Here is a 25,027-nt window from a genome sequence, read left to right on the forward strand (position 1 = left end):
GCAGCCTGCTCAACAGGGAGAAGAAACGTTATTAGACTTGTCCCATGTGCTCCAATACACTGATGAATGTACGTTTGGTTCCACAGCAGGAAAGGCACAGCTTCAATTCCTACAATTAAATATAATCAGAGCATTAGACTAATTTGGGAGTGGCAGACAGGAAGTCATGAGGTGTGTCAAACACAAAGGTAGGCTGTGAAGAGAAGAGTATTTGTTAGCCCAAAGATGAAAACAAAAGAGGGGGCTGGACTTCATCCAAAGATGCTACACATTTTCAAGCTACGTGTCCATAAAACAAATCAGCTCCTGCACCAGTGCTGTGAAATGAGTAACATTCGCCAAGGAGTCTTCTATTCACCCTCAATTCTAGTGTTTAATATTGTGAGGAGCTGGCACAGCCCTCAGTGCAGACCTCAGTCCAGCCTGATCCCAGCATCATTCAGGAACACGTTAGTGTAGTACTCAAACACTATCAGGTAACGTTGTACCAACTGCTTTCCAGCCATCCGCTGGTAAAGAAGCTTGCTACATGCCAGCAACTTTCCTCCTCTCAACTCAGTATTAGGACACAACAGTAGATGGCGCTGCTCGAATTCAAAGTGAATCCACGCATTTCCTCCACACACATCAAGTAGCACTGCTGAGGCTCACCAGGGAGTTCAGTTCACATACAAAGCGTGCAGGAACCAATTATTAACAATTGAAAAGCATCCTGCATTTGTTTTATATTGAGTGTTTCCATGCAAGAGCTCAACTACGGGTCAAATGTTAGCAAAATGCTGAGTGTAAGACATCACATCTACCCATTCAAAAGTTCACCTACCTTTCAACAATGTTTTTGTCTTAACCTATTTCAAAGAAACATTACACATTCCAGTTTACATGAGTCCACAGAGTAGAAAACAGTCTGGGATCTCAGTCTGTGTGATACCAACATTATTTAAAGAGAACCTAATGGATACTTCAACCTCATACTGTCAGAGAGCAGAGGAAATAACAGCATGGACAGCTTTGCTGCTATAAAAGCACCCAATTAAACAGCTGTTCTGGGAGCTACTCCAGCTACTGCACAACAGAGATGCACAAACTTTGTACAGAGAAAAAAAGGCTTTATATAGGTAAGAAAACATACTTCTATATGTGTCTATGGATACTGTGTAGGTTTAAGCGCAAACATTATACAGACTAGATTCCTCCACTGACTGTTTCACAGAACATCCTCAGAGCTCAGAAGCACAAAGCTCATACAATTTTTTATCTATGGAACACAAATAACGCATACCCCAAATTTCACAAATGCTGACAAAATACAAAACAATTGTTCAGTTTTCAGACCCCAGACTCACTTTTAATATGGAAACAATTCATAAAGCAGGGCTGCCAATATCCTAAAGCCATAATGGCGAATATCCACAGCCCTCACCACAAAATACTTTACATTACTATCTTTTTTTTTGTTTCACTGAAGCCTCAAGAGCCATTCCCAAGACCAGTCAGATAACAGAAACCTCTGTCCTGAAATCCAGAGGCATAACTTGGGTGGTACTACTTAGAACACTTCAGACTAAACATTTTAAGACAAGGGAGAAATCAACCTGCATATCTGTCACCACTCATCTAAGAGCTCAGAACGCACCTTTGACCTGTTTTATTTCACTAGTGGTTATGACAACACTTGAGTGGAACACACTGAAAGCTAAAAGAACAAGCTGGATGAAATGGCTGTGACAGATAAACATGCTACGAGCGTAGAGTTAATTAAGACAATTATCTTGGAAAGGCTTTATATTGATCCTTTCACTTGGAAGTAAGATTAACATCAAAGGAAGATAAACACCAAGAACAAAAGCAAACATTTCCTTGATTAATAATTCAGTCATGCAGGTGCAATCATGGTGTTATGCTGCCCAATCAACAAGCAGAAAATACCGATCATTATTTGATCTTCCATTATGCCATGAGAGGTTTTATTGATAGAATGATAATCAGCTATAAAACACCTCAAACAGTATTTCCAATAAGAAAAAGTACAAACTAGTCTTTAAAACACCATTAGATAAATTACGTTTAATTTTCTTTTACAGTGAATTGTACACCTATAAGGAAATAAGGAATTTTCACCTGTCTACTGGCCATGAAAAAGATCAGCACAATTGAAACAAATAAAGAAACAAACATTTATTAGAAACTGGTAGTTTTATATAGCTAAAAAGGTAAACATTCATTTCTTAAGAGACAGAGAATATACAACTGAACAGTCATCACAGAGGCACATAATGAAAAATGAATTTTGAGGACTCCATCTTTCCCATGTTTGAAAGCATCACCACCATAACTTCCAATGTTCATAATGGCACTTGCGCACTATAATAAAAAGGACCAAGTCTGGAAGGTAGACATTGCTGAAGTCATCACACATACAGTACATTGGCTCATTGGTCACAGTCAGACAACACAACCAGGCAACATCACCAATCTGAAAAATCCCACAAGATACAAAGGTGTTGGCAAAACCAAGAAACATTCAGGCTGGAAAGGCTTTGTACACATGGCTGAGTTGGACAGAATGACTTCTCAGTCTTTAAAAAAAGTGCAAAGTCCAAAGGTTCCATAAATGGAAGGCCAAAAGGCACAGCCAAAGCTGTCATTCTCTACAGTCCGATAGAACATCTGATAATACAGATCTTAGGAAGTCATGTATCAGTTTATGATAAAAACAACAACACAACAAGCATGGAAGCACTGAACACAGATATAGACCTGACCTGCTGACTGAAGAACATGGCCCAGTATTCTGTACAAGGAGCAAGGGGCAGTTGTTGATGTGTTCAATTTTGTGTCTACACATGCACATGTGGATGGGGCAGCTGTCTGTGTGTGTTTGGCTTTGTGTGTACACACAGAGATCCTCAAAGGCCTTGCAGGAACTTCACATAGTAACTAAGTTCTTCCCGCATGTCATGGTTTTATCCATGTCCATGTAATCCAATTTTAGGAAGTGGTCAAAGAAGTGTTTTTTGAAGGTCAGCATGAGTACAAAGATTACCTCTGTAAATTTGTGATTACTGTAAATTCAGAATTAAGACATCATATAGACTGCAGAAAAAGCATGCCAACAGAATTCAACACTAACTGTTATTCTTACCTCAATATCTGGGACTGAAGGCCAAAGAAAAAAAGAAAAATCATACCACCAGCCCCAGCTCCACATCCATCCAGGGAAAAAATAAACCACACAGAAGTGACCTACATATGGAAATATCTGTTTTCTACATGGAGGAAGTGATGCTTTAGTTTTTTTTTTTCTATAAATGAGGAACTGTTTCTCAAGTATTTACAAGTTCCTTGTGTGTGCTTCACGTGCTATGTTAATGTGAACCCGACAGACATTAGAGATCCACAGCTCCATTTGGTCACACAGACAAAATGCTTCAGTATTTCATGACCCAAATTTCATACAGAGGAGACAGAGCACACAGAAGACAGTGAGGAAAAGCGGATTTGTCCTTCTGACAAGCCATTAAAATCTTTACATAATAACACAATCCCTTATCTGCTAAAAGCACACAGGGAACTGTAACCCTTTGGGAGTAAGGGAAGAAACCGAGTCCAGAACAAGAAGCCTTTTCTCCTCAAGGCAGCTATGATGAGCTTGAGTTCTTGTCTAAATCACATCATTTCTTCTAACACATCCAACAGCTAATTCATTATTACCTTAATATCAGATTCTTCACCTCACTTTTAAACAGTGACTTAGACGTGTAGGAATGGATCCAGTAACCCAGTAGGTTTTTTCTGTTTCTGTATAGTGTGATTCTATAAAACATCTAACTGTAATTGAAAGCTTGTCATATTAGCATTTACAAGTGCAAAAGCAGGTACAACGAAGCAAGATATCAAAATCATTGGCTGCATTACAAAAAACATGATATAAATCAATTGAGGTATTCTAGATACCACAGAGCAGTAATTTCTCAGGCTCATAGTCTTTAAAGAAGAAAGGTCAGCTTGAAAATAAAGGTGGTGGACTACATTTAATGTGTTACACTATCCCTTCCTGTACCTAACATAACAATTTTCAGAACTTAGACGGCCTTTGATGATAATGATACTAAGTGCTTACTTCTAGAAGTGCAAAATGTTATCTGTGAATTGTTTGAGGACAGGCAGCATGATAAGACAGTCACTTTCATCTATTCAGTATCAAGGCAGTACAAACTTCCCTCTACCTTTGGTTTCATCTGAGACAAATTCAGTTAGAGAAAACAGAAGAATAAAATATACATGATTATATGAATATGTAAGCATATAGTTGATTAAAAGATACAGGATTCTTTTCCTCAATTTAGTGACATTAAAGTGCAATATAGGTATCTGTTTACAAATGGTGATCTAGAAATTGAAAAAGTTTCTTCCCACTGGAGGATAAAAACAGAAGTAAAGAGTCTCTCTCAAGAGTCTGTAATTTTAAGAGCAGATTACTGAAGAAATCATTTTTGTCCTGATAATTCCAACCAAATCAGCAATATCTCACCTTTCTCCTTAATTTCACGCTATTCCTAAATTCTGCTTCATTTTTTCATACACAACATAACTGATACTGACAGCTGGAAGAACTTTCATAAAATTAGGGGCTATGCCCCTATAAAGTCCTTGGATTCCTTCGGTAGCAATAATTCTTTGAAAGAGACCAACCATGTTCAGCTGCGGAGCTCCTTCCACTGATGCTAGAATAGGAAGACAGCGTTATTCAACAGTTCCAGTAATACCACAATTCTTCAGCAAGTATTAAACAACTGAGTGGCTAGCTTATCATTCTTAAGGCCAACAATGAAAATATATATCTTCATGGCAAGTCTCTTCAATCCCCAGATATACCAGAGAGATCCATGTGCCTAAACCCCACTGAAATGCATTACTCACCTACATATCGAATATACTCTCAATATTTCAAGCTTTTCCTCTTCCCCCTGCATCCCCCACCCCCACCCCCAGGTCCAAATCCTGCCTACAGCTGTCACAAATGATGCAACTTCAAAGAGAACACACAGCAACTTTTTCATTACGATGGGACTCACCTTGAGCCTGCATGCGTGTTCTGACCAGAGCAAGAGGGTAACTGGCTAACTGCCCACATGTGCTGGAAGCAGTACCACACCCCAACAACACAAAAACCCCTGGGTTAGCAGAGCTTGATGCATAGTGTTCTAGCCACGTACTCTTTAAGAGCTGTCAAGATAAAAGATTAAATAATAAGATATCTGCATTTGGAAAAAGAAAATAATTGTTTACTATTAAAATCTGTTACAGGTTCCATCCTGAAAAGCATTAAGCTCCCTGAAAGCACACATGTAGGGCTGGAATAAAGGCTACACATAAAGACCTTCCCATGTGGTAAAGGACTGCAGTCTGCAGCAGTTAGTGCCAAGAAAAAGAATTCTTTAATACTCACACACAGCAACAGGCAGCAATGCCCATGTTCTAGTTAATAGTTGGGAAGTAATGACCCAGCATGCCACCAGGTGCAACAAAAGCTTATGCATCCAGGCAAGTCACTCCATGCACAAGCAGAGATGCAAGCTGTAGGACATAACTCCCATACAGCTCTAGAAAACACTTCCTAAAGCTGACTACAATAGCTACAGTACCACAAGATTTCTCTAGTAAAATTCATCTGTGCATATTAGTTACTGGGCATAATTTGAAGCAACACTCAATATCTGAAGGTAGACAAAACACTTTAACTGGTGCTGATGATCGTAAGAGGTGCCAGTTCCCCTTTAAAGGAACCAGTGCAGCATTGAAACTGATCACAAGAACTACAAAGCTCTGGTGACATGCAAAAATACATAAGGAATTTCAATTACTCTGATCCAACTACAAATCAAAAATAGCAAAAAATGAGCATAGCTACAGGACATGTAACTTAGTATGAACACTACTCAAGTTTTTAAGGCTCGGGTTTGCTATATAAAGGTTATGTTCCCAGCCAATGGGGTCATTTAGTTACACAAGAGCATTGTGTTACCAAAATCTAATACACTGCCTCCTTAAGAGTACATTTCTTGTTTGATAGAATGGAAGAAACGTTAGATGAAACTTGCATTTAAGTGTCAATCTGTACAGTCTCCCTCCAATGAAGGCAAAAAGTAAATCAAAGTCAGGTGAGTTCAGTAACAATTCCCATTTATCCAGAGCAACTGCAACACTACAGATGTATTATAAACCTGAGCAACTCTTACTCAGTTCATAAATAAACTAGTAGACAATACATGAGCACACAGTCAGCAATCTGAACTCACCTCATAAACAGCAAGGTCAATCCCAGCATAAGGAATTATACCCAGAATGTTAGGAATATAGCCTTTGTAGAAGGCCTTTACACCTTCTGTCTTCAAGATCTTCTTAGCACAGTCAAACATCCCAGAATACTGCCCTGTTTTACCCACAGCCAACCTGGTCTTTAAAACCTGAAGGGGAGAAGCAGTAGCCTTAGTTACATACATACTTTATTACCATAATTTATAAATACAGGACAATAATGCATATCTGCTTACTCAATTTTCTGGAAACGCTTTGAATTTGGAAGTTCAGGTCTTTATGATGACTGTTAAGGGCTGTCTGGTACTAAGCTTCTTCCGATTTTATCATGAATGCAGACCACCACCACAAACACTAATATACGCTACCTTACAATTCAGTCAAAAAAAAATAATACATAGGAATATATTCTATAGAGGAAAGACTAGTTAATCCATCAAGCCTCTCCTGTAGCTGTTTTATTCTTCCTCTACAATCCAGCTCTTCATCTGACCTGGCTTCTTATCATAACACAACTTTATCGGCTGTGTTCCAGACAAGATCATTCCTTGCTTACATACATAATGGGAAAGACAGGCCTAATTCAGAAACAAGTCTGAATATGTACTTAATGTTAAACACATTATAGGATCTCTTTTTACCAAACTACATTTTCAAGACACATTTAATAGTATATTTCAAAAAGGACATTCACGCAAAACACAATCATGCAATGCAATAACCCAGATTTCTGGTGCACACAAGTGATATCAACACCTGAATTCCCCTTATCTTTTAAGAAGCAAAAGATACCTTAAAAGGACAGCTATACATACAGAAAAGTGACAGCCATCAACTAGAACAGTGTCTATTCTAATGTGTTTAGTGCTAAAATTCTAAAAAGAAGTCAAAAGTAAAAGTAACAATATAGGATACAAGAGTATATGTATATAAGAGTGTATGTGTAGGAATTCCTACAATACTTGCAAGTGCAAAAATGCCCAACCTGACATCTGGTAATCTGTAAATAGAAGCAAATTCTCTGCTACTAACCTCCATGGGATAAATAGAAGTTTGCGCTGTTGCCCCAGCTAAAGAGCCCGATACAAATCTTTCAACAGTGCCTAAATTTCCATCATCCTTAGTGAGTATCTTCTTATACTGTAAAGATAAATACAAAATATCACATGCTTTTTAGGAGATGCAAGACTTCTGCTGCAGTTAGGAGTACAATATAACATGTCTTTTCAAGCTTCACTTATTTTTTCACATATTAATAGTTGTATTTACAAACACAACAAAGTTGCACTATCCTTATTCCAAGTCTATTATCAATGATGCACAAAAACAATCATTCTAGCATGCAAAGATCCTATATGTTAAAGGTGCCAGTCACTCACACTACCGTCCAGTACTCTACAAACAGCCTACAATGTGCTGCCCAAAGAGGGCTCTGACTCTCTTGCAAATCATGATCCTCAGTTGGAGAAGAAAAGCTCAGCTCATATGGGCACCTACAGAGCTGTACATACAGTACCAGACAGGACAACTGCCACTGTATAGAAATGCACCTAATGTCTGCTCCGAAAAGGCTGAGCAAGAGGAAGGAACAGAATGCTTACAGTTCCTATATGGAAAGATGCCACTCAGTCTTGCAATACCCCAACATTTGTTTGACTTTTTTTTTTTTTTGCTTTTATTTCACTGCTGTACAAAAACATGCAATATATTAATTTAGCCTTACCTAAGGAAAAAAAAATAAAATAAAAAAAATCAGTTAACTACACCAGAACTGTAGTTCATTTTCCAAAGGAGGATTAAGCCTTAACATGATGTGTAAAGCTGATTCTGAGGTAAATATAACTCAAATCCAGGGTGAGGGCATCTTACACAGCACTGTGATATTTGACTTACTAAGAACCCTACGCAAATCCAGCTAGTAAAATGAGCTAAGGTTTTGGTTATTCTCACTTTGAAGAGAAAAAAAATGAGATTAACACAGTACATCTTAACATATATAGTAATGAAAACTGAACTACAGTTTAAAATTTATGACAGATTTCACCTACGCTGCTTATAATTCAATGGCCAAATTAGGAAAGTGAGATTTTTAACTAGCAGAAAATAAAGGCTATTTTAAGCCTGAGTAACTCTACATTACTATTACAAAATCCTAAACCATGACAAGAACTCCTATACAACAGTACACATAATAAACAGTAAGAATAATACAATATTTTATATGCTACTACATCCATTTCTGATTTAGCATCCTACCTGTTCATAAGCCCAGAACTTAATAGCTGTCTCAGGAGCTATTTTGACAACATTTACACCATTTCCCCTCCAGAGTGATCGAACACCACCTTCTTTCAACATTTGTTTAAAACCACTGGCAATATTCATTTTGTTTGATTTTGAACCATGAACCTAAAAAGAAAAAAAACAAAACCAACAGACTAAGTGTTAGTACTCTAATTCACTTGTAAAACTCATCACCTAAGCAACCAGTCAATGCATAAATAAACAAGCAAAAAAAAAAAACCAAACCTATTCACCACTGAAAATTACATTTTAATTGCACAAGTAGAATAATACATGGTCTACATTTTTGCCAGTAGCGATATGGAAAACACTCTAATGGGCACAAAATATAGAACCTGTTAAAATGCAACCAGATCACCAGAAGTTACATATTCTACTTGACCATCTGCTTTTTGTAGCAGGTCCCTAAAACTGAAATGATATAATGGAGATGAAGTTCTTAGACATTGCACCTACCTGCATCATTACTTTTAGACGATCTAAAGGTGCTGTACCTGTTCGAGAGACAGCACCAGCCACTCCTCCTGCCAAGAGCTGCTTCCACCACTGTCCACTCTTTTTCTCTTCCTCTGTGAATTCATCTGGAACAGTCAAACTATCTCCAATATCCAACACCTATTAGAATCCAAAGCAAAGGGCTGCAAATGACCATCTTATTCCATTACCTCAATTTTATCAATAGTTCTAATTCCAAATTAACTGCCCATCTAAGATTATGTAAATATAACTTTAGTTCAACGTAAATACCCACCATTTCAAAGATTGCACCATCATCATTAAACATTATGACAAATTTCTGTCTTGAGTATGACCCAAAGACATCCTCTCATGGTCAGTAAAGGTTTCCAGAGAGCACTAAGGCTCAAATACTTACTGTCAATGCTAACCTTTCACCAGACAGTCTTCCAGGATTAGCTTGGTAATCTCTTAAGGACACTAACAAGAGATTTCTCTCTCGTGCTAATTTATTCACACATATGTGGGATTCTTTATCCCCCCTACTGACATCTTTCACTTATAATTTTATATATCTGAAAAATCAACTCCCCATAGCTGTTGAGTATTAGCTTATAAAAAGACAGCTCTGTGAAGTTTACTCTCATTACCAGTTACCCTGAAATACATAGTAATGATTTTTATTCAGCTATACACATTGGACATCTCATTAACAGTTGCATCTTTGCATTACCATCCAGTATGATCAAAGAACATCCCAGTATTATGCCTTGGAAAGTTTTATCACTAGAGTCTATATTATTCGTACATGTCATTTAATGGATTCTTTGCCGTTTGCGTAACTTATAAGCATGATTAAAACAGAACTGCACCAGAGATAACAAAAAGCTACCTGAAGAAAGCCTATAAAGAATCAGGAATGTTTCAGTAAATGATAACAAGTACTGAACTGAAAGTATGTTAGCTGACAAACTCATTTTTACTGTTGCTAACGTTGAGTTCAGACACCACACCCCAGTGAGATCTCTATTAAATAAGCTGACTAATGACTTGCTTATCCAGACTGTAAAAATTGCAGTATGCAGATTACACATAAATCCACAAATACGGTAAAACGTAACTAATCTGAGTACTGAACATGAAAGAGACTTGAGAGAAAAATCTTTTCCTCTTTCTAACATTCATGATTTCCATGCCTTCAGTTACTCAACAACAAATAGTAACTAAGTATCAACCAGAACTCTCAAAATATAAAAATCAATAGATTTTACAGATACTATATGCATATCTACCCGAGTTCTAACTTTACGTCTACTGACCCCTAAATGCTAAATCTCTAAGCCTCATAAATTTAGGAGAGATTTATAACAAAGATCACAACTACCTTAATAATTGCCAGTGCAGCTATCTCCTCAGAAGAGCCTGAGGTTAATTAAAACTACACAATTGTATAATTATTACAGTCTACAATTCAAAAAAAGCAAGCAGTTTCAAGAGCTGTCAGACAGGCATGTGACATCTCGCATCTGCTCTTATCTGAAGCACCAGCTGTGTAACTGCATAGCTGGATTATGCTTGCTGTGATAACTGGGTCATCACCAAGCCCCAACTAGAACACCACAAGAGACATCAGTATTTCTTCTTTCGGAATAACTAACAACATACCACAATAACAAGAACAGATCTATTTTTACAAGTGATACAAAGCCTATGATTAAAGCACGAGTATTCTTAGCTGCACAAGCTGGGACCATGCCCATCTGATCACAAATCAACTCCAAGTACTCAGCAAACACAGACCTGGTATCTTTTTGGCAAGCACATCTGAATTTAGTCCATGCAGTGTGAGCTGCTCTAAGATTTCACATAGTAAAAGGCAGTCTGAGATGTAAGTGCTGACCAGTCCCTCCAAGTATGATTGGTCTCACTACGTTCAAAGAAATTAATTTTCACCTAACTTTACAGATTATCTCAAAACTAAACGGATTACCCATCCCTATACAAGAAAAACAAAATTAAGTGGATTGTTACTGGCTTATTTACCTTAGTATTTGTTGCTTCAAGTCAGACACTGAGTTGGTAAGAGCTCCATTCAACACTAACCTAAAAAAACTGTCTGCTTGTTGCTGTACATCCTATCATTCTTAATGAAATTCCAAGGCACAGAAGAATGTAAGAATGTATCGCTGACCAAGGCAACTGTGACTTTGTGGTAATATTACTACAGAAACACAATTACTGAACTGACTTGAATATATGAGTTAAAATGTTTCACGTATGTTTCAACATAACCAAAGCACTGAACAGAAGAATGTAACGTAATATGAAAGAGAACACTTGATACTGTTATAAATTTCTTTCTATGGAATATCCCCAAGGGAAAATAAATACCTCTTCCTAGGAATTAATAGGAATTAAAAGGTATATGAAAGCTGTTATGCTCAATACTGGAAGTTGTCCCAGCAGAAATGAACTTAAAAGATGCATTCAAGTTGAACTTACAGTGGAATGTTTCCAATATCGGATTATTTCCTCTATGTCCGTGGCAGGGTTAAACATAAAATGATCTCTCCACTCATTCCAATCTACTGACATTGTCCCATCAGCATCAATACTAAAAAAAAAAAAAAAGACAAACAAAAGACAGAAAAAGGAACACTTTATTTTAAATATTGGCCATCACAACGATCCAGCCTACAGACAATATATGGAAACTTCAAGGGTATATCTGCCACAATAATCATTCAATACCATGTATTTCCTACCCCAGTGTATGTAGCGTTCTCCATTTTAAAAACATAAAACAACCTTTGTTTCTATCAACAATATTTGTACTGAAATAAGGTAGAAAGAATCCCTTCCCATAACCATACACTAAAACAGTGACTAATCCATCTATAACCCAAGAACAGATACAATGTAAGAATTCCTACATATGTGCTACTGAAGGCATGAGCACCATTTCCAAGTTAGAAATCCATTCAACTATTGCATTCTCTGAATTATACAAAATATGAAGGTAAAGAAGCTCAAAGTATTAATTCCTGACCTTTGCAGAATCTTTTCGGCCTGTTTTTCTGAAATGTTTATACCCAGTATCTTGAGGGACTGGACAACTTCTGATGGTTCAATTTTCCCTTGGAAAAAAGAAGATGATGAGCATATACAATATGGAGTTCATTCAGCTTAACACATTGGTCCGTGACTGCCTCATGAGACTGAATGTGTACAAGTCTGCGGAGTCAGACAACATAGATGACAGGGTCCTAAAGCAACTGACTAATGTGGTTGCCAGTCTGCTCTCCAGTCTGCTCTTGATAAGTCGTGGCCAGCAGAGCTGGAGCACCTCTTGAATGAAGACAGGCTGAAGGAACTGGGCTTGTTCAGCCCAGAGAAGAAAAGGCTGTGGGAAGATCTTCCAATTTAAAGGGAGATAATAAATGTAAGGGAGACTAACTTTTCATACAGGTGATTGGACAAGGGGAGAGGTTCTAAACTAATCTAAACCTTCCCTCCTTTAGATGTCAGGGGGAAATTTTTCCCTCTGACAGTGGTGAGGTGCTGGAACAGGCTTCCCAGAGAGGTTTTGAGTGCTCCATCCATGGAAGTGTTTAAGGCCAGTTCTAGATGGAACCCTTGGCAACCTGATCTAGTACCTGGTCTAGCAGTTGGCAGGAGGATTGGAACTTCATGATCCTTGAGGTCCTTTCAAACCTAAGCCATTCAATGTTTCTAACGTTCTATAACATCTACACAATAGCAGAAAATAATTTTAAAAATTTAAAGAGATTATGCATTTTTATTATCTAAGGACAGAGCAAAGGTAAGAACATTTAAATCCCATGCCCAAATAAGATACAAACACACAGTAAGTTAATAGTAACTTTGTCAGTAATTCATACACAGTAACTTCCTTATGGCTTCACTGTCTACAAAGCAAAGATCTCCAGATTAACAAACCTGGAAGTTCATTAAGAAAAGGAAAAAAAAAAATTTAAAAAAAAGACTTATTTCAACCTACAGTAAACCATAACTGTGTTCCTAGTAGGGCAAAGAAGTTGAGGATTCCCACACACAACTTTTTGTCTCCAATTAAAACAAAACTTAAGGTAACAATGTAGTTTCTTCAAACATTTGAACACATGAAATAACAGCATACCATCATTGTTTTTATCCAGGCTTTTAAACGCCAGTTTCATTTTCTTCTCATGATCTTTAAGATACTGCATAAATTCTTCAAAATCTAGTTGTCCATCCTGGTTAGTATCTCCAGCTTTAAAGATTTTCTGTTGGGAGAAAAATTAACATTTGACTTTAAGAAACACAACAACTCACAAGGTAATGACAACACAACACAGCTGAGGTTTAACAAGTACCATATTGGTCACACTGAGAGTCAAGTCAGGAAAACACACACCTAAGCACACAATCCAGAGATGGTTTCATCCCCTGAATTTAACTAATTCTTTGTAGCTCCATAATGAAAAGGGGAAAAAAGTCCATACTTAAAGAGAGCAGTAGATTTTAATCCCTCAAACTTCCTTATTCAAACACAAGTTACAAGGGATCAAACCATCTGTGGAAGACAGCCTGGGAGACATGACAAAAATCACAGCAGGAAACAGTTCTAAGCCTGCGATTTTCTAGCCCTGCTTGAAGTCCATGACATTGCAGTACCATTAAACTGTCTCTGCTACTCCTTAATCTAGGGGTCTATTCTGAAATATAACAGCAATTAACTATTTAACTGCTGACACAGAAAATCCCTCACCACACACACACCACAACAACATCTTCCACTCTGGCATGTGGTTGCTACTAGCTGCCCCACAGATCAGACAGCCTACATATAAAATTAACCATGAGTTGAACACAATATACAATTGCCCGCACCGTAGAAAACAAGCCTGAAATACAGACAAAGGCCATGGAAGAGCTGCCTAGGGCTTATACTTTTCACTCAATGAGCCAGGGCAGTGTATAGCCTTTATGTGTGAAAACACACTTTACAATAAAAGGGAAACTAAACCAATCCCGTGGAGCATCAGTGTGTAACAACTGCAGCATGTCTGCAAAGGCAAAGCACAGAGGCAAGAAATGCCCAGGTAAGCAATCCCTGCACATGTATTAGCTGGGATCTGAAGTCACAGCACAAACTGCTCCACGAACAGAGCAGCAGACAGCTGCAGGATCAGGATGGAAGGCCCAGCAGCACCGCTCCAGTGAGTGCTGCCCATCCTCTTTATGTGCCCACAGTGCCACTGGCTCATCCGGCAGGATGCAAAGAACAGGGGAAGGAAGTCCATCCCAACACTTCTGCTCTAAAACAAAAGATTTGAGGGGAAGTTGTGTCCCTTCATTTGGGCATCAGTTCCTGTGTTGCCGCTCAGTGTGGGTAACCCCAAGGGGACAACATGCGGTACAAAAGCAATGTGAAAGCAGAAGTTTCTAAGCTCTTCAAGCCATACTTATAGCATGATGAGCCAAAAACTCTTCCAAACACCTTCTATTCCACAAGACTGCCTTGCACAACTGCTCAGTAAAACAAAAGAATTTGCTCAGTCACTGGAATCAACTCAGTCTGTTTTAATTTTATTTCTTTTTTTATTTTATTTTTAAAATCCACCATAATTAGTATAAAACCTCAAGAGAGCAAAGTCTAACAAGATTAGCCTACAGACACCCAACATAAAATATGCTGAGAACTCTGGTCTGTTCATTGCTTTCCAAAGTGTTCATACATATTTGTAATGCCTCCTTAATCTTTCCTATTCACACACTTAGAAGTTTCATGTTTAAACTAAAAAAAATAAAAAAGAAAATAATAATAAAAAAAATACCGTACCCATAGGCTTCTCAATTAAAAGGCTCACTCAACAGTGAAATACAGGGCAAATTATTTAGGTCTGCTAATACAGGATATCATGCACAGTGAAACATATGCAAGGTAACACATACTCCAATAAAGGTGTTTCATCTCAGCTGAGAAAAATATTTCCATGGTTCTGGCCTTGATATACTTAATATATTCCAGGCTGGCTGTTGTTGCTATCAATAACTTGTCAACCAAAATCTACCCACCAGTTCAGTTACACATAATGCCCACATCCTATAAAAACAAACAGGTCTTATTTACTTGAGTTTATGGATGCATTCCCGACAACCACCTTCTAATAAAAAAAATACACCAAAAGAAGTCCATTAAGAATGACCTTTGGCAGAGGGAGTCTCTGCATTGAAGATAACACCATCTCAGCCCCTTGCCCAGCACACATAGCATCCCCTACCACACGGCCCTGAGGCTCTCCCAGCCAACTGAGAAGGGGTCAGTGACATGAACTCCCATCAAGGCCAGTTGGTACCGCTCTCTACCTGAGCTACACAAATACAGAAGAAGGCAAACATTGTTCTGGCTCACAGGCACAATAAAGCATAAGCAACATTCCAATTACAAATCCTTCACCGCTGAGGATGACGTGAGCCAAAGAAAGCGGAAATTCCTAGGAGGTTTATAGAGCCGGTAATTAGCTGGAGTGAAGAGGGGCACCTTTCTCTGCATCTGCCCCACAGGCACACTTGACACTGCAGCTAGGAAGCCGTGTGTGTGCACGAGCATCCACCTATCCTGTCTTGCAGGTCTTCTCCAAATTTCAAGCCAGTTTCAGCAGAATAGAAACAGCAGGGAACCGAAATGCACGTTGTACCTCAGCAGGCACATGCATTTTTTCACACCACAAAACTGAAAAGTTCATGTAAACAAAAGAAACTTAAAGCCTATAAAAATGTACTCTTTATGTAAGTTTGAGACTAAAAGCAGTCATCTGCACGTCTGAGGAGCAAACAGAGCACTCCGAGAAGTGCCTTCCACACAGAGAGCAGAAATGGGCCAGTGGGAGCTGAGCAATCCCTGGGCACAGCCTCTGGAAGCCAGTAGGTGCTGCAGGGAGTGCAGTGCCAGCCTGCACATACAAACTGCCTGTTCACAGCATAAGCAAAAACTCAGCACAACTACACCAGGCCATGTCAGACCATGTCTGGTCAAGTTGTGAGCTCCTCCAAGTACAGAGATGCCACAGCTTCGCTGGGCAACCAGTGTTCAGTCACCTCACCAATGTCCAGTGAGGAATCAGACTCTGCTGCTCCTTGTTTCATGCACTGCTAGATTACATAGTTCACATAGTTACAACCACTTGTCACCATGTCACTTCCTGCTTCAACTGCTTCTCTGGTGGAAAACTGGATGCATTTTTAACATAGGTGTGTTTACAACAATAGAACAGGAACTAGCCTAGGTGCCAGCTGCTGTGCGTGAGCCCTGGGAACCAGTGCTAAGTGTGCCCAGCACTAACACCTGCCATGTACTGCTGGACCTACCAGGGAATCACATCACCCTTCAGCAGTTGGCCCAGCCCTGACACACAAGAGTTTCTTTTTTCAAGGGCTGCATTTCTTTTCTCATCTAAAAATACCAACCTTGAAGCATAAAAATCCCCCATACAGTGAAGCAGTGACCAGAAAGAACTGCTAACAACTTACAGAGCTACAAATACTTACAGTATCTATTTAGATCATCTTTCATTCTTGTGCTATGGGCCTCCACACAAGCTGACTAGAACACTGCTGTGCTGACCCTATTTAGCCATGGCATTCCTTCCATTTTTATTTTTTTTATAACATTTATTTCACTTCTGTTCTTTTTCTGCTGGGTAGTTTGTTAATACCACTGCTTTTCAAGTCCCGCACAGCAAGGGCACAGGAATTTGAAAGACCAAAAGTAGACTCAAACAGTGAAGAACTTTCTCAGATAAAACATTCCTTCTCCAGAAAGGTTCCTAGATGTGGGAACCTAAGCCAGCGTGTCTGTTGAAAACGTCAGCAAAGTGAGACACCTACAAACCCTGACGTCAAAAGTGTCCCAATGAATTATCACATTACTCCGTGCCAAAGTCGTGAACTTTAATGCATTCACTGCTATAGAAAAGAAAGAAAATGCAAAACACTAGAAATCATAATCCATTTACATAGACTTTTCTTTGAAATCTACACTTGAGCCTTCATACAGTACTTATTGTCACTGTTTTTGTGTTGTGTGTAAGTCATCCTACGTTTCTGGTTAGTAAACTAACCAAAGTAAAATGTAAAACTAAAGTACAAATGATTGCCAATCACCTATATTAGCCTGTTATTTCAGCTCATTCATACAGCTAAAAAAAACTTCACAGGAAGCAATCCATCAAGAAGTTACTGGGCATTTCTGGCTTCCTATGCTGCTAACTACAAGTAAAAATAAACAGCATTTAAAGATTCAGAATTGGTGCAATTAGCAGTTCATTGTTCTGTAATCTACAGACAGAGCTCCAAAGGGCACAGTCACAGAGACTGCACAAAAAACAAACCAACACCAAGGTAAGAACAGTGAAATCTCTTGGACACAGAAGATTCATGTCTTCTTTCAGTATCCTTCAGATGCCTATCTCAAGGATATTTCTCCATGGCAACGCAGTCATTCCATTCTCCCCCTATCCTGTTCTTTCCATCTCTGCCTTCAAAATAATTAGCGTCAGTCATTCACATAACTCTGCATTCCACAATTATAAATGTTTTAGACTGAAATCTATTGGGACTCAGATCCAGCCACAGCTCAAACACAGGCAGCCTCCATCTTCCCCAGACACACATCCTCCCATACCAAGAACTGATACTGTTTATTTCCCACCTGTATCTGCCAAGTTGACACAAAGTCATAACACAAGACAATAATGCAAAACAGTTGATTGAAACCACTCTTGTGACAGTGTATCAGATGAGGAATAAATATGGAATGCACTCAAAGGGCCCCAAGATGCACCCACATATTACTCCAGCCTCTGTGTCCCAATAACACGCTAACAAGACTGCTGTGACACTGTCAGACACCACCATGAACAGAACCCCCCCATCCTCATACTGTTTGGGACTGTTACTGCATCAGCTACAGTTTCCCCTTCCTGCTCTTTGCTCTCAGCACCTCACACTGCAATAGGGAAGGGCTAGCCAGTCTTCTCACTGATTCATCACAGGTAAGAGAGAAATTAAAAGATTCACAAACACAGCTGATTACTCCAAGGCAACCATGATCTGAACACTGAGAATGTTTGAGAACCTTTGGGCCCTATCTCCATTACGTGGAGGTATCTCATCACACTGCTCCTTCAACTAAAGGGGCCGTCATATATCTGGGCATAACTTGACTTAAGTCTAAACCTGACAGTCAGGCCAAATAAGATCATACTGTTCCCAGAATGCAGTTATTCATTCCAATACCATCTTCCTACTCCTAGCTGCAGGACTCGATATATAAATAGTTCTTGAGTGTGAATGGTTGGCTGTTTCTAGCACAAACTGAAGCTTAGAACACGGAGCTTGCCTCCTGCAGGTTTACCATAAGGATTGATTGCAACAGAAGGAAAGGGTGAACAAAAATAGTATAACCACACACACCATGTATGGTGCTCGTATCTAAGAGACTCGCTGCATTCTGAAGACACAGGATGAGATCATTTGAGATCTGATCCCAGCATTTATTTAGTATTACTATCAGACAACTCTCCTAATGAAAATTAACTGTGCAACAGCTATTAAAGTAGTTGTAAAGAGCCATTTGATGCTGCCACCACACTAAACTCCTTCTTTGTAGGCACTGACATACAGTGTTAGGAATCTTCTGCAAAGCTTTAAAGTTATCCTTTCCTAGCAAGTAACATACCAAATAAAAACGGAGCCATCCTGGCAGCCCTTAAGAAGCAGACATTTTGGATTTTTTGGCGGTTTACTTTTCTGTCACACACTGACAGGACACAGGTCAAACAGACCGCAAAGTTGTGAGCTTCTGTCACTTTGGGCTAGGATGCCTTTCTATGGAGAAAAAGAATGATTCTTCCTTAAAGAGGAACAAGTGACCCACTTCCAACACATCAAACTGATATCTACTGTGTTACTTCATCTAAAGAGTGTCTCGTCGTACATTAAACATGAGTAAAACTGTCAAGAAAACAAATGAAAGCTTAATTCAAAAGGAGCACATTCACGTCTATTGCTGGAGTGAATAGCAGCTCTGTAACTTCAGAAATTACACCAACCCCTAGAGAGGGACTATATATTGTTTCAGAGCAAAGAGGAAAGCAGTAATAAGAGCATGATCAATAATTTATACTGTCATTTGGGATGGGCCAATAGACTTTGCCAGGAAACAACTTACATCCATCAATTGCTTACCAAAAGTTAACTAGGAGGGAACAGTGCTCATCATGAGGGCAGTGACCAACACCCCCACAGGGATGTGTTTCACTACAAACAGGAGGATTTCTGGGGATCTAACTCAGATGTGCACCTCAGCAAACAAGTGCAAGACCCTGACACCCTGACTCAGCCACAGGAAAGTGCAATCTGCTCTTCTGTAGGATATCCAAAGGTCTGCTCATACCCACATCATCACACTATCAGCAGGGCAGAACCCTTAACCACATTTATAATATTGCTCCATTTCATTTCCTGACTCATTAGTAGCAATTATAAGACTACTTCTGCCTCCCCAGACATAAAGGTAATGACTAAATATGTAACTTTATCAATAAAATACCTTTTTACCAAGTAAGGCATTTTACTGATTTCAACACCAGTCTAGAGCCTGAGATAGGGACTGAGTGAGAGAACGTGGCTTTGAGCCTCAAGAACAAGAATAGGAAACAGATGAGTTGCATAAAGGCAGGAAAGAAAGCAGCAGCAAGCCTCACTGAGGATCCCTCACTATAAAAAGTCTTCTCAAGTAAAAACTACATGCGCCATTAAAACGGTGAGCATATAAATGCTGTAGTGCACTCCAGTAATTGTTTGACGGATCTCAAAAGCCTAACATGACTCATGACTTACACTGTGTTTCTCAGGTAACTAGAACAGCCCGTTCCTGCTCCCCATTCCAGCCTTGAGGGTGTAGCTTATCTCAGTCGATTTCATGGATTTCACTACCAGTTTGTCCTGCATCAATCAAGGCTTGGACAGATGCTTAGCCCTGTGCTTTGCATGGAAAACATCACACTGAACACAAAAATCACTTGGAACTTCAATTACAAGTTGCTCAAGACTTCATAGACATGTCACTTACGTCTCAGGACTCTCGGTAGACTATGTTGGAAGACTATCCTCATTAACCGTCAGAAAACTGGACACCTATCCCTCTATTGTTCTCTTTAACTAAAAACCCTAAATTGTTATAGTCTAACTGGTACAGCAGGTTTTCAACAACTTGTACATAATGCGTGACTGCAGCTCACAACCAGCAACACAGTTCTCATCGGTAAGCAGACCCAACTGTCCCTCCTTAATCAACCAAAGGCTGAGAATTCAGATACACTGATTCCATTATAAAGACGATTTTGACAACACGCAATATTCAACTTGAAGCATGCTTATGACTCATTTATACTCTCACAGTAGCACCATTCAACTATGTGAGACCTGCAGAATCCTTCTCCCTCAAATATCTAAGGCAGAGAGTTACATGTATCAGGAAGAAGGAAAGAGGCTGCACCTATGTCTGACTTGCAGAAATACAGCTGAAATGCAAACTCCTCCACACTATTTAGAAGTGATGTCTACTGAAAGATGCATAAAGCCAGACAACACTGCCTAAGCATTGCTGCACACCACCATTAGCAGGAGTCCAACCCATACACCTCACATGACCGCAGATACAAGCCTCCTGCTTTCCAAAATAATTTACATGTCCATGTGCCAGCTCTGCTTCCTAATGAAATATCAGCACAAGAGAAAGTGTTACAACTGCTAAAATTAACTGAGCCCATTGAAGACAACTTCAACAGCTTCAGTAAACAATACCTTATAAAGAGATAAAAGTGAAACCTAGAAGCTGCTCTTATAATGCAGACTTGCTTTATCATACAAATACTCACACAGAATTGGGTATTAAATGATTTTATGTTCTAATCCTGAGGCATCACTGAAAATAGAGAAGTTTCTCGCCCATGTGCAAGACAGATTTGGTGGTGTAAGTGCACTTCAGTACTTGATGACTCAAGTTTTACTGACTTAAGCAAAATCATTCAGAAAAGGGAATAGCAGGACATCATAGTCACAGAATGACAGAACAGCTTAGGTTGGAAGGGACCTATAAGATAACTGAGTTCCAGCCCCCTACCACGTGCTAGCTGCCACCCAGCAGCTCCAGCTGCCCAGAACCCCACCCAAGCTGGGCTTGAAGGCCTCCATGAATGGGGCATCCAACACTTCTCTGGGCAGCCTGTGCCACGGCCTCACTGCCTGAGAGTAAAGACCTTCTTCCTAACATAGTTCCTAACCTTCTTCCTTCCTGTCTTTCAGTTTAAAGCCATTGCACCTTGTCCCATCACAATCGCTACATAACCTACAGCTCAAAGTGAGAGCACTATCTGTTCTATGGTCAGAAGGTCACTGCTATACACAGATGCTTTTACATGCAGGAGCTGTGACACCAGCTGCTGCCACATGCTGACAGGACCTGGGCTCACCTGCTTGTTCTGACACCGAAGCCAGCTGCCATACAACTGAAACGGAGGCTTTACCGACACGCTTACTCTGACCTAGATCGTGCAAACAGTGCCAGACACACACACAGCCGCGAGCTACATCCTTCCCCACGCTGGGGCAGAAGCACCATCGCACATCGTGCTCTACGGGCCAAGGAAGTGCAGAGGTGATGTGCGATGACTAAGCCAGGCCAAGCCCATTTGGCAACAGAACCACCAGCTGCCATGCTCCTAATAGAGTTTGCACTCGAGTTACCTCGTTTATAAGCGTACAGCACAGCTCCCGGAGCAGGCCCGAAGCCGGCTGAAGCTCGGGCAGCCCCCGCGGACAGCGCCGCCTCTCACCGTCCCTCGGGGCGGCGGGGCGAGGTCCCGGCTGCGGGAGGGACAGTCGGAAAGAACCGCGCCGCGCTCCTACCTCCTCCGCCTCCTTGCCCAGCGGGATGCCCATGGCCTGGAGGCCCGTCTGGAGCTCGGCGATGTCCACCCTCCCATCCTCGTTGAGGTCCAGCTTCTTGAAGAGGTTGGCGTACCGCGAGTCTCCATCGCGGCTCCCGTCGCAGGCGGCGGGCAGGACGAGACGGCGCAGAAGCGGCAGCATGGCGCAGCGGACGGCAGCACCCACAGCCGCTCGGCAGCGCCCACAGCCGCTCGGCTCCCCGGGGCTGGGCGCGGGCGGGAGGGGCCGCAGGAGGAGCCGCAGGAGGAGCGGGACCGGCCCCGCCCGAGGCGGCCGAGAGAGGCGGGACGCGGCCGCGCACGGAGCCGTGAAATGGCCGCTCCTCCCGGCCCGCCCCACGGCGGCGATAGGACAATACAAATCATAAATAGGACAATACATAGGCAGCCTCATTGAATTTGCAGGCAGTGAGCTGCTGCTGTCTCCTAGCAGCGCAATAACACTTCAGTTTGGTAATCACTTCTTAATCATATACAACTAGATGCACGCATATACATACACACAAAAAACTTAGCATCTAACAAAAATTCTTGGTTAGCAGAAATTCATGCAAGTTACTACGTTGATTATGTGCTATAATTCAACTGAAGTGCAGCAATGCCTAATATGGATGATTGAGTAAGAAGTGGCAAAAATGAGATAACTAAACAAGCAAAGAACTTCAGTGGGACAATGGCTTTCTTCCTAATAACTTCACGGTTGTCATTTGCACTTGTGAAGTGTCAATAGCCCAAAAGTAAGAGGAAAAGAAGAAAAGATGCACTTATTCTTCCTGAAGAGACAAGGAAGAAAAGCCAGCTGTAGCTTTGACTATGATAAACGTATCAGGACAAAGTCAGGTTTGACTACAATAAATGTATCAGGACAACTGGAATCTCCATCATGCATTATGCTGTTAAAAGCTGTGTGCAAAATCAGTCACAACAACAAGCTGTAAGTCTGCTTCTAGAACTCATATTTACAGATCCTCCTTTGAATTGAAAAGATGGTGGAAGACTGAAAACACAAGTTGTACCCATTTAACCCACATACTTAGATGTGAAGCAGCAAGGAACTTATTTTTCACTTGCCTTTGTTTGCCCAAAAATGAAGTAGTGCAGGTATGTGCACCAAGTTTAAGCTGTGTTACTTCAATATGAACAGCTGATAGGAAGAAGAAAAGTAAGTCAATGTCTCAAACATTTTTGCGTACACTGATAGATAATCTGTTAGAATCTGTTAGCTGTGCCTGTGAGGGAGCCATTGTTCTTGCTGAAAGATGCAAACTAGTCTGGCCTAAGCAACCTGCTGTATGACACCTGATACTGCAAACATGAATGCATTTCCAGGCATCTGCTTAATTTACATACCTGGAAACCAGAGAATAAGTTCCTGCTGTTATGGAAATAGCACTACCAACATCATTTCTTCTACGGATAGTCTTACGTGACAGGGTTGGGAGCTGCATTATTTATTAAGTTCTTCATTTAAAAGGAGTTTGGAACCACTTATATTCTTACACAGCCACAAAGGGCATCTGTGAGTCAAGAAGTACCTTGACTAAAATACTCATCTAAAACAGAACTGAAATAAAACTCTGTAATAATCTCTGTTTCACTGATAACAACACTGAATAGAATCAGAACATTCAAAATATATCTGTTTAACTCAGTAAAAGAGCTTTTAATTAGTATGCATTAAAACACACTGATTCATACTAACACATCAATGTTTAAAACACATCAATACTATCTATTTAGAGGAAGTACTATAAATATCATAAAGGCTAAGAAGTTAAAGCAGACTTAATATATCTTATTGATTGACTAAAAGATGCCCAGCTGAATGGCCTGTTTCAGTGTTTGCTCAAGACAACATAGCTCTAACAGTAGAAAAGAAGAAAAAATAACACAGTGGATAATACCTTTAAGTAGTGCAGACTGCTCACTGCATGAGCTAAAAACCATCTCTGGCTTAATATTGTGTGAAGGTGAATAATTTTTAATGAGATCACATCCAGTTCTGCAGCACAGTTCAAGAAAAATCTATTAAAAACAACCAACAAGTTTACATCACGTGAATGAGTGATCTTCAGGATACACACAGTAAATGAGAATATGTCAAAGAGTATTTTAAAAGCCCCAAGACATTGATTTTACCTGCAAACAGCTGCCTACAATAGAAGTTATTTCTTTTTATTTCTGTTGTTTCTCAAGTTAAGTCTGACACACTTCAGAAATACAATAAGTATTATCTGGTCTATTGATACATTATTTCAGTCATTGAAAGTGCCGATTTTTTTTAAGCTTTATTTCCTACCTATTGAAGAAGACTTGTTTTAAGTGTATTAGATTCTCTTATAATGGAATTCTGCACTTTATTCTTACATCAGTGACAACACAGGCTTATTATATAACTCAGTGTTTATCCTACATACTATTTTAAGAATCTTTTGGCTAAAGACTATAAATACAGAAAAATCCATACTTTTGACTTTCACGATAAAGGTTACACTCAAAAGACTTCAATTCACTACTTTAAGAACATAAATACACAACCCTCAAATGCAAAGAGTAAAGTTAAAAGGTAAAGCTTACACCTGAACTAAAGTCTATGAGAAAACTGTTTAAGAGCTTCCTTACATTAATGCAGAAAATAGAGAACAACAAGAGCAAGAACTCCCCTTCTGAGAAAGGGACTGAGTAAAACAACACAACTAATAAAACAGCTACCCACGCTACAGAGCCTAAGCAAGAAAAACAGAACCCACAACAAAAAAGCAAAACTAAAATCACACGGACAAAGCCTAATAACAGAAACAACATACAAAAATAACTGAGCAATTCTCATACATAGAATAAAACAATTCTAATCTCAAACCTAATACCTACTCTAGCTGAAATCTAATGTTACATTGCAATTAAAATACAAAGCACAAAACACCCAC

General features: G+C 39.8%; 1 protein-coding gene across 1 annotated transcript; it reads right to left on the bottom strand.

The window, feature by feature from the left end:
- Window positions 1-2,040: 2,040 nt before the first annotated feature.
- SLC25A24 (solute carrier family 25 member 24) lies at window positions 2,041-22,509 on the bottom strand. The gene is made up of 10 exons (XM_015869405.2): window positions 22,060-22,509; window positions 13,241-13,367; window positions 12,131-12,218; window positions 11,584-11,695; window positions 9,082-9,240; window positions 8,578-8,730; window positions 7,354-7,461; window positions 6,303-6,470; window positions 5,079-5,229; window positions 2,041-4,727 (listed from the first exon to the last, which is right to left on the bottom strand). Exons 1-10 carry the CDS (start codon window positions 22,492-22,494, stop codon window positions 4,549-4,551), a joined length of 1,680 nt encoding a protein of 559 aa, XP_015724891.1. The 5' UTR covers window positions 22,495-22,509; the 3' UTR covers window positions 2,041-4,548.
- Window positions 22,510-25,027: the final 2,518 nt, after the last annotated feature.

The sequence above is a fragment of the Coturnix japonica genome, chromosome 8 (assembly GCF_001577835.2).
Source record: "Coturnix japonica isolate 7356 chromosome 8, Coturnix japonica 2.1, whole genome shotgun sequence".
Lineage (NCBI taxonomy): Eukaryota > Metazoa > Chordata > Aves > Galliformes > Phasianidae > Coturnix > Coturnix japonica.

What these genes read in the sequence shown, in the direction of transcription:
- SLC25A24 (XM_015869405.2), bottom strand. Translation starts at nt 22,494, where the DNA reads ATGAGGCTGCCTATGTATTGTCCTATTTATGATTTGTATTGTCCTATC. An exon ending in CCTGGATAAAAACAATGATG is followed by an intron (nt 12,219 to 13,240) that starts GTATGCTGTTAT and finishes CTTTTTTCCAAG; the next exon opens with GGAAAATTGAACCATCAGAA. An exon ending in CTTCTATTTATCCCATGGAG is followed by an intron (nt 6,471 to 7,353) that starts GTTAGTAGCAGA and finishes TCTCCCCTTCAG; the next exon opens with GTTTTAAAGACCAGGTTGGC.